Source organism: Chiloscyllium punctatum, chromosome 41, assembly GCF_047496795.1.
Source record: "Chiloscyllium punctatum isolate Juve2018m chromosome 41, sChiPun1.3, whole genome shotgun sequence".
In the NCBI taxonomy this organism is placed as follows: Eukaryota; Metazoa; Chordata; class Chondrichthyes; order Orectolobiformes; family Hemiscylliidae; genus Chiloscyllium; species Chiloscyllium punctatum.
The window spans coordinates 12140327-12159294 of NC_092779.1; the positions used below are offsets into that span (position 1 = coordinate 12140327).

Below are 18968 nucleotides of genomic sequence, written 5' to 3' on the forward strand. Positions count from 1 at the left end.
CCTATCAGAAAGATGTTGTGAAACTTGAAAGGGTTCAGAGACAATTTACAAGAATGTTGCCAGGTTGGAGGATTTGAGCTACAGGGAGAGGCTGAACAGGCTGGTGCTGTTTTCCCTGGAGTGTCAGAGGCTGAGGAGTGACCTCAGAGGTTTATAAAATCAGGAGGGGCAAGGATAGGATAAATAGACAGTATTTTCTCTGGGGTGGAGGAGTCTATAACTAGAGGGTATAGGTTTAGAGTGAGAGGGGAAAGATATAAAAGAGATCTTGGGGGCAGCCTTTTCACACAGAGAGTGGTACATGTATGGAATGAGCTGCCAGAGGAAATGGTGGAGGCTAATATTGCAATATCTAGAAGGCATTTGGATGAGTAAATGAATAGGAAGGGTTTGGAGGGATATGGGCCAGGTACTGGTAGGTGGGACTAGATTGGTTTGGGATATCTTGTTGTCATTGGGTCTGTTTCTGTACTGTACATCTCTATTTGACAATGTCCTGGGAACCAGCTGCCTCCTGATTTGAAACATCTATAAATAACTAAATAAAACTAGTCTGAAAAACTCCAACGGCACAATCCAAAAACAGGAGACCAGAGGCCAGCCCAATGCATTCTGGGGGTTCAGACAAAATAACCTGCATCCCTCAATCTATTACTGCCCTGTCACACATTACACACCCATGATGGCTGATCAGACTTTGGTCACAACTTCACTTCCCTGCCTACACCCCTCCCCAATATCCTTGGACAACCCCTTTATCAATCCAACTCTTAAAAAATTCAACGCTTCAGCAATTATTGCTCCCTGAGGAAGACAGCCTCATGACTCCCAGGGAAAATATTTGTCTACATCATAGTGCAGAATGAGAGGTCCCTTACTTCTAAGCTGCATCCATAACTTCACAAATAAATTTCTCTCTGTTTATTCTATTTGATCTGCTTTCTTTTGCTTAATAAACTTGGTTTTATTGTAAATACCAGGTCAGCTGCATTGCACGCTTACTCTTTCACGGGGTGTGGGTGTTTCTGGTTAGGACCACATTTATTGCTCATCCTTAATTGCCCAGAGGGCAATGAGTCAACCAAACAATAAGGATGGCAGACTTCCTCCCTTAAGAAGGATGTCAGAGACCTGGACAGAAAAACAACAGGAAAAAAAATTAACAATCCAGATTTCAGTCTGGATTCTGACTTGTCCAATAAGAACATCGACTGGGATCATTACATCAGACATGCAACGGTCACTGACATTCCTCCTTATTCACTTCTCATTTAATTCCAGTGGTCACTTACCATCAAAATTTATTTCCTCTTTCTTTACATATCGGCCACTTGATGGTAAACGAAAAGTTTTCCCCTTGATGAGCCCTTGCACAAGGAGTTTTTGAAAAGGTTCCCTGTATGAAAGGAGCAGAGAAGGGAAAAAGCATAGGTTAAGCAAAGGAAACTTAATATGATCAAATCATGATAAGAGATTATTACAGCAATGTCTGAAACAGAAAGAGACAGCAAAACAGACTCTAGGGAAAAGTTGGGAAAAGCCAGTTTGGGAATGAATTTAAAGCTAAGCTTTATAACACTGGAATAGCAAAGAAAGATCAGAATCAGAACAAATTAAATTTAAATGGAATCAAAGAACAGAGTCACAGGATGATTTCAGCACAGGGGAGGCCAGTTGGCCTATCATGTCCATCCTGACCCGTTGCAAGAGCAAATGAGCCAGTTCCACTTCCATATCTATGCACAGTAGCCCTGCAAATTTCTTTTATTCAGATAATTATCCAAATTCCCTTTGAAAGCCTTGATTTGCCTCCAATGCAATCCAGATCCTAATTATTCAAGTTGTAACAAATTTCTCCTTCTGTTACTTATGGTTCTTAGGTCAATTGCCTTCAATTCTGTTCCCACAGCCAATAGGAAGAGTTTCTCCCCACTACTCTGTCCAGAGCCGCCCTCATTTCAAAGAACGAGTAGCAAAGAACTTGTTTCCTCTTCACTCACCCTTGACACTTCTCTTTACAGCGTATCCACCAGCATCTAAACTCTCCATGAGCCAATCTACTTGTTTTGGCCATGCCAGGGAGAGAAGCATTTTGTTTTCAGTGTGGAAAATTATGTCAAACTATTTGCACTGTCTTAATGCACACAGGTAAAGGAAAAGTAACATGTCATGCTGCTTTGGAAAGGTCATGGGATCATAAGAATGGACAAAGGATGCACCAATTTAAATGAATTTATTATCTTCACTTCAGATAATGCAGAATGTGACAGGAGATGCTCACAAATAGAACCTGGTTCTGCCATGATTTTTCCTGGGTAAATCTGTATGCACAACCCCTTCTTTTAAGCCCACAGACCTTAGTAGTAGTGAATGGTGAAGATTTAACTGCTTATAAGTCTTTGGCTGTAGCGAGGAGTACTTTATTAAGTAATAATAAGATAACACATTACATTAGTTCAGGACAGGTTACCAACAACAAAACAAGCTAAGAGCGTTCCTTGTTACCCAAGTGGTAGCTGCTAGGTATAAGGTATATATTAGATTGTAGAACTGTCAAACAGACATTAATCTGGAACTAACTAGCTCCTCTCAGACACATTAATTTATAAATTGGTGGGTAGAGCTATTCCAAAGATTCTGAGTTAACTCCTTAGGTCAGCCTGCCCTACACAACATAGCACTCCCTCAGTACTGCACTTCAGCAAGAGTTTTTCCTTCACTTCTCTGCAGTGAGTCTGTGTTAGGCATTGGCAAGACCACACCTGCAATGCTGCATCCAGTTTGCCTCTGTACTTTAGGAGGTACATACTTGTATTGAACACAGTTCAGAGAAGGTTCACCAAATTGATTCCTGAGACACAAGGGTCTGTGTTATGAGGAAAGGTTGAGCAGGGTGGACCTATACTTGCTGGAGTTCAGAAAAGTAAGAGTTGATCCTGTTGAAACATACAAGGTGCTGAGGGGGCTTGACATTGTGGATGCTGGAAGAATGTTTACCCTTTGGGCAACCAAGAACAGGGGATAGGGGGAGGCACAGTTTCCAAACAAGGAGTCTCCCTTTTCCCATTGAGACAATGAGGAACTTCTCTCAGGAGCTCATTAATTTTTAGAATTAACTACTCCCAAGACCAATGGGGCCTGGGTTATTCAATATATTAATCAAGCGGAGTTAGACAGGATTCTGACTGACATGAAAGTCAAGGGTCATGTGGGCATATAGAGCAATGCAGAGTTCGGGTCACATTCAGATGAGCTATGATCTTATCAGTGGGGGAGCAGGCTCAAAGAGCCAAGTGATCTACTCCTGCTCCTATTTCTTATGAGCCTGTGACCTTACGAGTGGGGGTCCTCTGACTCAGAGGCACAAATACCTTTACTGGGTACTCCTTCATGCACACTGTGCCAAGGAGAACAATTCTCATTGCCCTTTTACCTTCCCACAGACCGAGTGCTCCAATGCAGTGAGGTCACTAACCTACTAAACACAAGCTAAAAGCTCACTCCTCAACTCACGCACAACAGCTCGAGCAGGAGGTGGGAAACAGTCAGTCTGTTTGGTGACTGGTCTTTGAAAAATAAAGTGCTCTACATAATTAATTTGAGAAACATTGCCATGAAAAGGCATGACAGCAAGTGTACTTTATAATCAAATGCAAGCTTATTCAGCAGGTAATCATCACTCAACTGGTCCCATTATCAATAATGTCTTTTAATTTTATAAAAAGATTGTAGAGGGTAATGTCAAAAACCTGGTAAATATGTCCACCAGAGTCAGCGGAAATATCCACACTCAGGCCATTTTCTGAAGTAGGTCATTATAAAGTTTGAGATATTGCAGTGACAAACCTCTCCCACTAGAGGACCCTTCAGTATGTTTGCAGCTCACTTTCACCTTCTGGGGTCAGGGAGCTGGAACTGTAGCTACTGCAGTCCTGATTGGATAATCGTGTTTTTTGTCTATATAATCCAATTGTAGCAGCCCTCAGCAAAATAAATGATCCACCCACACTTTCATCCATTAAAAAGTCATGAAGGTCAAGTCAAGTTAGCCTGCATGACGACAGGGTTACTACAACATGTTAAATTGTGTCACAACTGTGGGAAAGCACATCTTCTGTTATACATTTGATTTGATTAATTGTTGTCATCTGTACCTAAGTACAGTAAAAAGTTTTGTTTTACCTGCAGGACAGGCAGATCATTACATACAAAGACATGCACATCATTGACAGAGTGAGGCCTACAAGGTTACAGCTGCACAGGAGTTGCACAAAGCAAGATCAACATTAGATTTGAAATTAGAGGCTATATTTCTTCAGAATAAGCTGGGAGGTGGTGGCATAATGGTATTGTCACTAGGCTCGGAAGTCCAGAGTTAAAATAATAATTACAACTGGAATTACAAGTCTTATGATGAATGAGATATCACTGTTAATTGTCATGAAAACCTATCTGGTTCACTAATGTCCTTTAGGGAAGGAAATCTGTCGTCCTTACCTGGACTGACTACATGTAACTCCAGAGCCATAGCAAATGTGGAGGATTCTAAACTGCCCTCTGAAACAGACTAACAGGGGACTCAGGTCAATGGCAAGTCGGGACAACCAACATATGCTGGCCTGTAATTCCGTGAACAATTAACAAACTTAAAACAAAACCAAGTTGGATGTCTTCCATCAGTCATGCCTGGGCATTACATAGACAGACAACATGACCAAAAAAAAACATCAAGAGGATTGGTCATGTAAATACATTGGAAACAGTTCAGAGAAAGTTTATAAGACTAATATATGGAATAGGAAGGTATGTTATGAGGAAAAGTTCAAGAAGTTACTTTATGCTCATCTCACAAAATGCTCTGCGTGCGTGCTGTCCTGAGTAAAGAAAGATTGTGATGGTCAAAGAGGAGTAGGAGGTGATTTTATTGAAATCTCATGGTCTCAACAGGGTGAACATGAAGAGGATTCTTCTTCCTATGGGAAAACATAGAACTTGGGGTCACCTTTTAAAAATATGGGAGTCACCCAGTCAGACAGAGATGAGGGGAAATATTTTCTTACAAAGTGTTGGATGTCTTTGGAACTTCCCTTGAAAAGTGATGGAAGCAGAGTCGTTGAATATCTTTAAGGCAGGGATTGATAGATTCTCTATCAGCTAAGATGTGAAAGGTTAACACATAGGAATGGGAGTACGCGGGTCAGCCATGATCTTATTGAATGGCAGAGCAGGCTCGAGGGGTTGAGTGACCTCCTCCTGCTCCTGTATGTTCATGTGTACGTACAGCACTGTGACCGAGACATGACAGAGACCACAGGGCACATCTACCCAACGTACAGTCTTCCAGAATTGTAGTTAAACAGTGAGTAATGGAAATGGTTGAAGACAATTTGGTGAAGTACATTAAGGAGGACCTTGGAGCGTGGGACACCATCTTGGGTGCAGTAGAAAATGAGAGATTACGATAGGTTGGACAAGTGGGAGAGATTTGCTGCTTACTGTCACGCCAAGGACCTTAAATACAAAGTCTAAGCTGGTCTTCTTTCAAAGGGATGATACTTGCCTGTATTTGACCATGTTTTGATCATTGCAGAAATGACTAATAAACCTTGCGTAGTACAGATGCATGACGGCGTGCTCCTTGCCTCCGATGTACAGATCTACAGGCATCCAGAAATCAGCTGCTGCTTTGTCAAAAGGCCTTCGAAACAAGACAGTGACACGGTTAGCAACTGGGCTCATAGCATAAAGTGCTTTCACACATCTCTGTGTGCACTCTCCTGGGTCAAAAAAGATGGAATCTATTCTTTTTAACTAAACATTCAATTACTAGGTAGTGCAAGACTGGAATAGACAACAGACAATAGGTGCAAGAATAGGCCATTCGGCCCTTCAAGCCAGCACCACCATTCATTATGATCATAGCTGATTATCCACAATCAGTATCCTGTTCCTGCTTTATCCCCATAACCCTTGATCCCGCTATCTCTAAGAGCTCTACCCATCTCTTCCTTGAAGTATCCAGAGACTTGGCCTCCACTGCCTTCTGGGACAGAGCATTCCATACACCCACCACTCTCTGGGTGAAGAGGTTTCTCCTCAACTCTGTTCTAAATGGCCTACCCCTTATTTTTAAACTGATGAAACAAAAATGAAATGCTGCCAAAGCTATTCACCGCATACACATCAGGACAGAATTGCAAGAATTCCAAATCTTAAAGAGAATACAATTTATATTGCACGAGAAGGGCTGCTGATTGTTTGTCAAGCAGACCCTGACTGGTATAGGCATTGCCATGGGGAATGTACTAGAATCAGTGACTTGCCCAGATTCTAGTTAAATTCAATCCAAACGAGTCAACTTTGCTCGGTCAGGATCTGGGTTAGAGTGGTGCCGGAAAAGCACAGCAGTTCAGGCAGCATCCGAGGAGCAGGAAAATCGACGTTTCGGGCAAAAAAACCTTCATCAGGAATACAGGCCACATTCCTGATGAAGGGCTTTTGCCCTAAACATCGATTTTCCTCCTCCTCGGATGCTGCCTGAACTGCTGTGCTTTTCCGGCACCACTCTGATCCAGAATCTGGTTTCTAGCATCTGCAGTCATTGTTTGCACCTCTTTGCTCAGTCAGAACACTGCCGTTGAAACACTGCACCAGGGAAAGACTGCTCTCCAACATTTCATTTAGTTCAAAAATGCTCTGGTTACAAAAGGAAAAGGCCCTGTGTGTCCAATTGCTGTGTCCAACATTTAGATGTGATTCTCCTACTGACATTCAGTGAACACGGGCTGACTGAATACAGTCAGTTTTGTACCCGTTGAGAACAGCCAAAGGAATGTGCTATTGGATACAGCCCACTGGCTTTTGGAACATAGAGCTTACATAACAGCAATGGACCATTAGATAACATTACTCATTTGAGGCGTCAACAGGATATCCTTTTGACTTGATAGCAGCAAGGCACATTCCCTACTCCGATCCTTCCAGAGAAATTAGCTGCCCAGCAACTACAAAAAGACTTGCAACATATTTGGGATTGCGAAATACAGATATTACCTGTATACGTGACACTGGGTTACAGCCCACATGGACAAAAGAAGGTATTTTGTTACTTTGTCAACACCTTCATAGTGACAAAGTCCTTCGTAAGATTTGAGAAGACCATTGCAAACTCAAGAAAAGCAGCAAATTAGCTCAAACCCTGAAAAACCTTTCCCTGATCCATTTCACAAAGATGACACCCATCATGCCCAGTTTCAGCAGGTACAAAGTGAATGATCTCATTACCCATCAAAATAAATTGTAATTTCTCAAATACGTGTAATAGCAGAATTGTACTAGCAGAATAAGATCTTTCAAATGCGGAAACACAGTAGTAGAGGGTAATGTAGCTGCATGAGTTATTGAGAGGTTCTAAGGTTCTGGGTAATTGGGTTCAGATCCCACATAGTACATGTTGGAATTTATGGAATTGAAAGTTAGTCAGTGACAGTAACCATTAGACCACTATCAACTGTTTCAAAAGCCCATCTAATTTCACTAATATGCTTTGAGGAAGGGAATCTGCCATCCTACTCTCAGTCTGACCTACATGCTGACTTTTAACTGCCCTCTGAAACATTCAGTTCAAGGGTAATTTAAAGAATAAATGTGACAAGGCTGCAAAACAAAGCAGCCAAACACAAGAGTCAAGGAAACACTCTGGACCTCCCCCAACCTCTCAAACTCACTGTGGGGGTGATCTAGGACAGAATAGCATAAACTCAAAATTCGAGGACAGGCCATTTAAGGGCAACATCAGGCAGGATGTCTTCTCAAAGTTGCTGAAACTGGATCTCCCTCCTCTTTCTAAATAAAAAGCTAAGGCTGAAGACCAAATGAAAACTCTAGAGCAATAGAGTAACAGCTTTTTTTGTTGGGTATGTTTATCACCAGAGATTAGAATTAGAATTAGAATCCCTACAGCGTGGAAACAGGCCCTTCGGCACAACAAGTCCACACTGACCCATTCCCCAACCCTATATTTATCCCTGACTAATGCACCTAGCCTACACATCCCTGAACACTATGGGCAGTTTAGCATGGCCAATTCACCTAACCTGCACATTGTTGGACTGTGGGAGGAAACCGCAGCACCTGGAGGAAACCCACGCAGACACGGGGAGAATGTGCAAACTCCACACAGACAGTCGCCTAAGTCTGGAATCAAACCTGGGTCCTTGGCGCTGTGAGGCAGCAGTGCTAACCACTGAGCCACCATACCGTCCTTGGAACCAAGGTTTTCAGATGAAGTTAAAACAGAGATTGATCGTGATTAATGGAACTGCAAACCACGATAGAGGACCTGAATGGTCTACTCCTGTTCCTACCTTTCCCCAAGCTAAATTGAAGTCTACCTTAATGGGAAAAAAAATAAAAATAATTCTAAAAATGTAAAAGTTATTTCCAAACTCACTTTTCTTTATTATGAGAGTCAGTGTATCTGTAGTAATACCAAGCTGAATCCACAAATGTATCCATGGTGTCAGTCTCTCTCTGGGCAGGGCCTTTACATCTGTGTGGGGACAGCAAGTTACAAATTTATTGGCTTCCAATACACAACAGTTTAGTGAGTCAACCACAACATAAAGTGGAACACTGCTAACTGAATTAAACATAATGAGCCATATTGCTCCAAGCACCACTAGCAAGTAGCAACGTTGTCCAACTCAACAGACTGGGGCCAAAACAAATTACTCTAGAATACTGTTAAGTCAGAAATAAAGGCCTGGAGAATACTCAAAAATCATCAGCGGAGAGAGAAACAGAGCTAACGTTTTGGGTCACCAATCTTTTATCGGATCCAAACGGTCTCCTGAGAAAGTGTCAAGTGCCAATCTGCAATGTCTATGAGGTAGTGACTTACAGACCAATAGAGAATTCAGGAGAAATGTCTTCACTTAGAGAGTAGAAATCGCTAGCGGATGGGGAGTCGAAACTATTGATGCATTTGAGGGAAAACTAGATAAATACAAGGAAGAAAGTAGCTGAATAATACATTGATAGGATTAAATAAAGAAGGGTCAGAGACTTGTGAGCAGCAGAAAAACCAACATGGACTTGCTGGGATAAATGTCCGATTCTGTGCTCTACTTTGCTCTGTTAACAATAAGGCAGCTGACCACTCACTTCTCCAGTATAAATAGATCTACATTTGCAGTTTGATATCAATAAGGCAGTGAATGGGCTGTGCTCCAGTTACATCAGTCACACAGTGTCAACTGGGAGCCGCGGATCACTTGAAAGAAGTCAGCTCCTATGACAGGAATATTGGGTTTTTATTTTCAAAAGTTGGTCTTACCACACATGACCTGACAGAAATCACAGAGCAATTGTCTGAAAGTACTACAGAATGGACGTGACGTGAAGACATCCTCTGCACTGAAATGTCTCTCACGATTAGATTTTACACAAGGGGACTTTCTCCATAAAGCAAATTTACTGCAAGAACCTAGCACAGCACACAAGCTGCATAGGATTATATAAATGTACATTATATTGTGAAAAAAAAACTATCGTACCTGGATATCAGACACCTCCTCCTCTTTATTGGTGAATCTGTCTATTCTTGTTTAGAATTGTAAAATTTTCTTGCACCAGAGGCCATTCAGCCCATTATAACTATGCTGGATCCTGCAATCCTATTCCTTTATAAGTTAGCAAATGTCTTTTCTTACCTGCAAATCCTTTTACAAGCGGTCACTGCTTTTCCACTGTACTTGCATCCTGCACACTAACAATCCACCAAACCAGTGAAAAATAAACATCTGCCCTTTTCATTTCATTTTGATAATGATCTTAAAATTATACTCTTCCAGTAACTGATTCAACTACCAGAGGAAATGGTTACACCTAGGTGTCTCTCATCCAAGCCAGTCACAATCGGGCACTTCAAGCAGGAACTTAACAGCTACACTCTCACCAACCTCCTTAAGATAAATATATTTAACATAACCACCCACAGGCCGAATGGAGAACTTTGGTGCCTCACAGTCCATTTGTGCACCAGTGACGCCTTTAGTCAGGGGTTTGGAAAATGACGGTGAAAAACGAAAATGAGTATTCCAGCAACAGGCTCCAAAAGGCAACATGGCCATGGAGATTATGATGGTCCTCTGCGTCTGTTCCCAAATGGTTGCTTTAAATTCTGTGCATCTATCTTGGTAATACACCTTGGCTGGCATGAAGTCAGACGTTTAATTTCACATCCAAGACCACATGAGCTCCTGGATGCAATAAAACTGAGAGTGTCATGGTTCTTTCTATTGGAAATCTCGTGGATCACTTTGCTCCGTTGGTACAGCAAAGTCACTGCTCGTCTTGGGGGGGTTAAAAAGTGATCAATTCACACTGGAACTTACTGCACTTTACCAATTAAATTGCTTTCCTTATTACTTACCTGTTTAGAACAGTAGGTCGAGGCAAATTACTACAGATGCTGACATCTGAACTGAAAGCAAAAAAAAAAAAATTGGAGATCACAGCAGGTCAGGGACATCAGCTCTGAAAAAGAGTCATCCAGGCTTGAATTGTTAGCTGGCTTTCTCTCCATGGATGCTGCCTGACCCGCTGTGATCACCAGCCTTTGTTGTTTTAGAACAAGAGGTTATTGCTTTAGGATAAAGGGTGGTAGGTTTAAAACAGGGGTACAGAGGAATTACTTCTCTGAAAAGGGCCATGAATCGGTGGAATTTACTATCGCAGAGTGCAATGGATGCTAGAACAGGGAATAAATTTGAGGAGATAGGCAGATTTTAAATTAGTAATGGGTTGAAGGGTGACGTGCAGGAGGCAGGAAAGTGCAGATTAGGCTAAGATTAAATCAGCCAAGATCATATTAAACAGCCGAGTAGCCTCAAAGGGCTGAACTGCCTACTCCTGCTCCTAGCTCACCTTCTGTTTAAAAACAACTCGATTTCTAATTCAGAGTTGAATTCAAAATTAGTTACAACAACAAACCAAACATTAACTGTGGGTGTCTGTTCACAGATTGCACATGTGCTGCTTTTATTCCAAAAACTACTGGAGTATTTCTATCGTGTTACTGGAAAGAACTGACTTACTGAGGACAAGTACAATTGAACCACTCAGCGGCTGTAGTTAGAGGGGAGAGCCCTTTAGCTGTAAACGACTTAATCTTAGGTAAAAGCACAGGCAGATCCTCATGAGGGACAGGAACAGGACCGCAGGATTGGCAATGGACGATGGGAATAGGGGTGCCCCAGTAACGCTGCCGGGATATCAACCAGTCACGCATCTTCGGGCTGGTGAGGTAGCCACCGATTCCAAGGTCTCTCGCACGTTTCAAAATGGCCTGAGTTGCAGATTGTCTATCAAGTCCTGTGAACTGAAAAGTTAAACAGCCTGAGATTTGTTATAAATACTTCACCTTAAATGACAACCTGCCATTAACAGACAAGTTCTGATCAGCTAGTGTTTGATAGCCTTGGTATCATGACACTAAAGTATTCCTCACTTGCCTGAACGTCCAATTCTTGTTACATAGAACAATACAGGCCCTTCGGCCCTGGACAGAGATACAGGATAGTAATGGTCTATTAGAAGAGTTCATTACCCATTGTGGTGTACAGATATGTTTATTAGAATAAACTAAATTGCCTGGGCAAAGTAAATTCCTTCCTTTTTGCTGCCGAAATTGTACAGACTCAACCAAATGGTTTTAGTTTTGCCATAGCAATCATGGTGTCACTGTCAGCACTTGTGGCCACAACTTCTCAGAAACTGACAGCGACTTTGAGAGCCCATACATCTGCAGTTTAATACAGGAAAGCAGAAGTTGTTAACAGTGAACCATCTTTTCCAGCAGAGGGTTTGCTGTTGAGGTTCCCCTCAGATTGCAAACATTGAAAAAATATTGCACAGATGAAAACTTTCACCAGCACACTCTTTAGTTGTAAAAGCCCTTAAAAAAAATTAACACCTGCTAATACCAATTTTTTTTCTAAAAGACATAAAGCTCATGTGCTACGGCCAAACGATATCAATGATCCCAAAATAATAATTTTGTTTGATTGGATTTATTATTATCCTGTGTACCAAAATATAGAGAAAAGTGTTGCCTTATGTGCTTTACAGGCAGATTATACTATACAAGTGCATTTGTGTTTGTTAAATAAGAAATTCCATGTATTGTTGAAAAAAAATGTTCACAATACTTTAGCTTCTATCCAAATCCCACATGCACATGCCAGGTATTTATTTCATGTGAAGGGATTTGGTATTTTTAAATTCCTAGCATGCTGCCCCTCTGGGTTGTCACTATTGGCTTCTGAAAAATCGTCTTGATTTAGCTCCAGACTTAAAAACTTTTCCTGCGCAATTGGAAATCTACACCAGAGAGATGATATGCCTCTCCATCTGCAGATTTCTTTGGAGAGTAGCAAGCACCAATGATGAAAACATTTGGGCCACTACCTCAGCTTCTGCTCGGTCCCTTTCCAGTGCTGGGGTGCTCATTAAGCCACTGAAACATAAAATGGATGTTGCCCCAGCATAAGGAGCCAAATCCCATCCAGTGGATACAAAGGTCAATCCAGCTACAATACATGAATATCAACAATGCAATGTTAAGAATGGAAGATTATGGATAATTTAGTTTGTAAAGCTGGATTAACTAATGATTCTAAAGAGGTCAACATTTCTCTTTCAGTTTCGGTGGGAGTATTAATCAGCATGGGAGAGAGGCAATGCAATAGAGTCTTTCTGTGAGCCTCTTGCAAAAAAGACAGTAACCTGAGGTTAACATTTGGGAATTGCCCAAACCACACTCAGCACTGACCTCATCACAATTTTGCAAACACTCGGTGCCATCGGGAAGGGTTTCAAATACATCTCGCCATTTCAGACCCAGCCTTTTTGCGACTGCTGCATCCTCCTGGCTAAGGCTGGGAATACCTTTGTTGAAACAGAAGCAAAAGTCACAGAAAGAAGTGGGAGAAGAATTAAGGGAGAGCTTTAAGCAACATTCATGTTGGCTCAAGACAACTTTACTCAAATATTAAAAGCACATTTCTTTCATCCTTCCTCTGAAGTGAATGGCACCTTTATCTTTTCCCTCCTGCCTTCCGCAGCATAAACGAGGATCTAGTGGTAATTCGGGTTAAAGTAAAAGTATAACAGTGAATAACTAACTAACAACTATTTACAACACCTTCCTCTAACCTATCTTTTACTTTCCCTTCTATAATACTAGTCCAATAAAACCCCTAATTAAGATTTACCAAAATTCAACTTTTTAAAAAAAGCCAGATGTCGAATTATTTTCTTAGGGATTCCTACTTCACAGGTTACTGATCAATAAAAACTACCTTTAAGACAGCTATTCTCTGGTCAGTCTGCAGATGTTGTTGGTTCGGCAGTTCACCTCCCAACGGTTCAATTTCCCCCCGATCTTATACCCCCGGGCATCGGATTGGGTCATTGCCTTTTAAGGTAAAAACAATGACTGCAGATGCTGGAAACCAGATTCTGGATTAGTGGTGCTGGAAGAGCACAGCAGTTCAGGCAGCATCCAAGTAGCTTCGAAATCGACGTTTCGGGCAAAAGGGCTTTTGCCTGAAACGTCGATTTCGAAGCTACTTGGCTGCCGCCTGATCTGCTGTGCTCTTCCAGCACCACTAATCCAGAATCATTGTCTTTTAAGATTGTCAATATACTAAATTCAAACTTGATTGGAGTAGGTATTTTTCGGGGTATAATTTAAACATGATTGACCTAATTTGAATCTATTTTGTCATTTCCAGGCAACCTAGCTTTTGACCAAGTGTTACATTGTTACCTTATTCAGAACACTTGGTGCTGTCGGGTAGTTCTGCTAGCTTTTAACTCTCTTAAAGGTAGAGTACATCGACATCTTCATAACAATTGAGTAAATAGATAAGGTCTTTGCTTCATGTATATTGTTGCCTGGAGCTATGATGGTAGATGCTCCAATGTCTTCCTATCACGTATCTAACACAGATCCCTCCCGCTCGCACTGCCTGCCATGGATGCCTGTTGGGATGATTGCAGGTTGGCCCTAAACTGGCTTGACCCTCCCTTTCCTAGGCAATCGAACCTGATCTCAGCCAGCCTCACGGGGGAGTGGTGTCGGACAATCATCCCTTCCCTGCACCAGTGAAGAGCCTCATTACAGGTTCTGCCTTTGTGTACGCCTCGAACTGTGTTGCCTGGCACGTCTGTGCACATTATTGCTGCAAATAAACACAGGGTGCCTGATTCCTTTTAAAGGGTCTCAACCTGGACCTTCGGGCTCAGAGTCAGGATGATACATACAGCACACAAGAACGCCGTCACAGAAGTATAATCAAACAAAGTTAATAACTCAGCCAAATAAGAGGATATTAGCACAGGGGGGTGGTGTACAAAGCAAGGTATAAGGACCATCTCAAAACTCAGGAGACAGGAATCAGCAGATTTAGGGCTCCAAAATTCCAAATTTCTAAATTGCCCTCAACCAACCTTACCAATTCTTCCCACGAACAGGAGTTTCCTCACAGACCCTAACCCTAACCGCCCTGCTGTTACACCGCTTTCTCTTCGCTCCTCCCCCAACTGATAAAGTGGGTAGCATATAAATAGACAGAAAGAGAATATTTTTCTTTTTAAGCAGAAAAACAAAGACACAAGCTTTACTGCTATCCAAATAATGAATAATCAACAATGATGGGTTATAGGAGGAAGGAACATAAATTGTAAAACTGGCACAGCTCACTGCAGATGTTTACAGTGGTATGCAAGTCTAACTTCACAATAGCGTAAGCCGATCTCTACTTACCACCGCCAATCAAACAACATAACGAAAATCAGGAATGCTGCCTTACCTATGACCGTATCTAAGTAACCCTCAAACTCTGTCTTGGCTGAAATTACGACAGGAATCTCCTGACCATTTAAAAGGTTCACCCCCGTCACTGGAGTCTGGCAGTCTGGAAAGCAAGCAATAACAGATGATGATTTGACTCTTAATAGATAGTTTTCTTTTCAACAATTGTTCAGGTACTTCGTCATGAGTGACAGTAGTTCCCACTGATTAGCGAGGTAACTTCTTTTTATGAACTGTGTCCTAACAGGCTGAGGCAACTCAGGCCCAAAATGGTTAATAGAACATTTCCATTAAATAGGAAAAGGTCATCCTACACATCTTCACACAATAAGCCATATGGATACAGAACTGGCTCAAAGGTATAAGACAGAAGGTGGTAGTGGAGGGCTGTTTCTCAGACTGGAGGCCTGTGACCAGTGGGCCGGGTGCTGGCATGTGGGACTAGATTCGGTGGATATCTGGTCAGCATGGACGGGTTGGACCAAAGGGTCTGTTTCCATGCTGCACATCTCTATGGCTCTATAAATTACTTTCCAAACCACAATGTGTCAACGCTGTGGCAGAAAAAAATTTAAAAAGGATGAGATACGATGCAGAGAGACAGGGAAAGAGAGGTGGTGGGGAGGGGGGGGGGGGGGGGGGGGGGGGGGGGGGGGGGGGCGGAGGAGAGAGAGATAAAAGGTATAAAAGAGTGAGAATAGAAATGAAAGATACAGCAAGAACAAAAAAGGTAAAGAAGATGAATCAGAATGTGCAGAGTTGATTCTCAACTCTCAAATCTGAGTATATAATTCAGGTAGACACAGATTGCAAAAGCTGGAAGGGCCACATTTCAGTTGCTATGGAATCAGCCTGGTGCCAGCGAACCCACAGTATTTTAACGCAGACAGCAAACTGTGCATCATGATCAGTGAGCCTGTCTCAGCCAAACAGCTTCAAAACAATTTATGAGCCTTTCTCTTCATTGTGAAACATTGCTATCTGAGAAATGGCTCTCATATTCATCTACACAGCAACACAATTCCAAACTACTGAGTGCACATGAAGCGACTGGATTACCCTAGAGAATGTGCACCACTCTGGATCAGATTTAAATTGCAGGTCCTCAAGATGGTGATTAGTGAATTTAATATTACTCTCAGTCACTGGTACTCAATTAGTATCAATTAGTCCCTATCTATACAGGGATAGACTCATCAGGATGATTGCTGATGAAGGGCTCTGGCCCGAAACGTCGATTCTCCTGCTCCTCGGATGCTGCCTGACCTGCTGTGCTTTTCCAGCAACACACTCTCGATTCTGATCTCCAGCATCCACAGACCTCACTTTCTCCCTGGTCTATACAGAATGGTTACGGTGGGGGAGGTTGTTTGGTCCATCCTGTCTATACTAGTAAATGACTAGGTGACATTCTCTTGCCTTTACCACACAATCTACAACCAATATTCCAGTTAAATAATCATCCAATTGAACATGCCTCCACCATACTTTCCATAATCAAAGTATTTTTCTCGCATCGTATTTCTTTTGCAAAAGTGCCTTACACACCACATACCAGTGGTGTGCCACAAGGATTCTCCCTACAGTCTGAAAAATATCCATTAGCCAATACTGTTTCCTAGCCCTCAGCCAATTTTGTATCCACATTAGCCTTGTCCTATTTATTCCATGGTGTTTTTTCACAAGTCTGTTGTGTGGTACTATATTGAAAACCTTCTGGAAGTCCATATAGACTACATCAACAACAAAGATATTACAGCTTCAAAAACCCTAATGAGTCAGTTAAACAGATGTTTCCTTTAATTAATCTGCACTAGCTCCTCCTCATTTAACTCACATTTTCCCTTCCAACCATTCTATCCTCTACATGTGCTCTCTCATTTCAAAACATTCCCCCACCGTTTAAGTTAAACGGAACAATCTGGAATTACTGGGCTTATCACAACAATGTTTTTTCAAAATAAAAACAGGGCATTGCGTTTGCAATTCTCCAGCCCTCAGATATCACTGCTCAGTCTGGGAAAGATTGAAAGATTATTGCCAGTGTCTTTGCAATTTCCACTCACATTGCCCTCAATATCCTTGGGTGAATCTCATCTGACCGTGGTGCGTTATTAACCTTAATTACTGACAGTCAACCTCATACCAGTCCTCATTAATGTTAATTCCTTCTAATGACAGAGTTTCCTCTTCTGTCACCATCTGCTTCGCAGGTAAAGTTGCAAAATATTCATTTAATATCTCGGCCATGCCCCCTATCCCTCACGTGCAAACATACATTTTTAGTTCCAAATTGGCCTCATTTATCCTTTTAAAACTCTTTTACTGTTTGTGTCTCTCTAGAAAAGTTTGGAATTCCCTTCATGGTAGATGCTAGCCTTTTCTAAATGAACACTCTTTGCTATTCTTACTTGCTTTGTCACCCACTACGGAGTTCAGCTTGGTTCTCAATCATATGACCAGTGTCAGGTCAAACATAAGACACCTTCGTTATGTTAACCTCCATTTCCTCTTTCATCCAGCGAACTCTAAACTGATTTCTCCACCATTCCTTTTTGAAGCAATACATCTGAACTGCACCTGAACACTCTTCTTTGAGGGTAGCCCATTGTTCAGCCACAGCTTTCTCCCCCACTGACCATCTATAGGGCCCAGCTCCACTCCTGTCGCAGTAAGTTGGCTATTTCCCAGTTCATTACTTTCACGTTGGTTTGCCCTTTGTCTTTTTCCACTGTCTTCCAAAACTTTGGTACAATAATCACCGTCTCTTAAATGCTCCCCCACCAACACTTGCAATACTCAGTCTACCCTTCATTCCCAAGAACCAAGTCTTGATATGCGAACACAGAGGGAGTTAAACTTGAAAACAAACATTTATATATCAGACATCAGTTGCTCTAATTACCTCTCCTTAACCCTTCTCTCCTAAAAATGCCAAAGATTCTACCCCAGCAGCGACCCTCCAACACATCAATGTAGTAATACTTCAGCAGTAAGGGGCATCAAGTGTATGGATGGTGGACTGGTCCTGTTCTCACAAATGTAAAGGTACAGTAGGTAGAAACAAAGGTACAGGACCCAAACTCCCAAAAAACTGTAATTGCCCAAAATCCAGATGTTTTTCTTATCCAACAGTAATTGGAGGAAAATAATCAGTGCAAACTCTGAAATATTACACATGGCTAAATGGGTGCATACCATACCCCTGAAATCAATGTCACCATTGTTTGGTGAAGTGTTTCTGGTGCCCACACATTAAATATGGGAATTATAACAAGGAACCAGCCACATCAAGATATACCTGCTGAGTTAATGCGAATATACACTGTGGACTTCAAAAATAAAAAAATGGAACAACCTCACGTCAGTTTAGAAGCTTCTAAGTAAAATGCTCAACAATATCAATTCCTTGCTCTCATTTGATCTGGCTGAGGAAATACACAGAAAATTCCAAAATCCAGAAAGGCCCCAGCTATGCCTGCCTCTTTATCGGGTACATGGAACAGTCCAACCTCCGCAGCTACACTGGCCCCATCCCCCACCTTTTCCTCTGCTACATCGATGACTGTATTGGTGCTACATCATGCTCCCACAAGGAGGTCAAATAGTTCAACTTCACTAACAACTTTCATCCCAACCTCAAATTCACATGGACCATCTCGGACACCTCCCTCCGCTTCCTGGACCGCTCCATCTCCACTCTGGCGACTGACTAACCACGGACATCTACTACAAACCCATGGACTCCCACAGCTACCTGGACGACACTTCTTCCCATCCTGCCTCCTGTAAAAACACCATTCCTTATTCCCAATTCCTCCGCCTCTGCCACATTTGTTCCCAGGATGACCAGTTCCACCATAGAAAATCCCAGTTGTCCTCTTTCTTCAAAGACCGCAATTTCCCCTCCCACGTGGTCGATGATACACTCCAGGGCATCTCCTCCACTTCGCACACCTCCGCCCTTGAACCCCACCCTTCCCAGCGCGACAAGGACTGGGCCCCCCCCCCGGTCCTCACCTTCCATCCCATCAACCTCCGTATATATCGCATCATCCTCCACCACTTCCACAGATACAAACAGACC

General features: G+C 42.2%; 1 protein-coding gene across 3 annotated transcripts in view; it reads right to left on the reverse strand.

Moving 5' to 3' along the window:
• The window catches only part of lars2 (leucyl-tRNA synthetase 2, mitochondrial), a 115221-nt gene that overhangs the window by 45436 nt on the left and 50817 nt on the right, over positions 1-18968 (reverse strand). For all 3 annotated transcript variants that reach the window (XR_011954996.1, XM_072560374.1, XM_072560375.1), the window contains exons 10-15: positions 14880-14984; positions 12836-12951; positions 11100-11383; positions 8453-8551; positions 5561-5698; positions 1293-1396 (exon numbers count right to left, since the gene is read on the reverse strand). Coding sequence is in view for 2 of the 3 variants with exons in the window: in XM_072560374.1 (XP_072416475.1) it covers positions 1293-1396; positions 5561-5698; positions 8453-8551; positions 11100-11383; positions 12836-12951; positions 14880-14984 (846 nt within the window). In the remaining variant the exon portion in view is untranslated. The remainder of the gene's footprint in view (positions 1-1292; positions 1397-5560; positions 5699-8452; positions 8552-11099; positions 11384-12835; positions 12952-14879; positions 14985-18968) is intronic.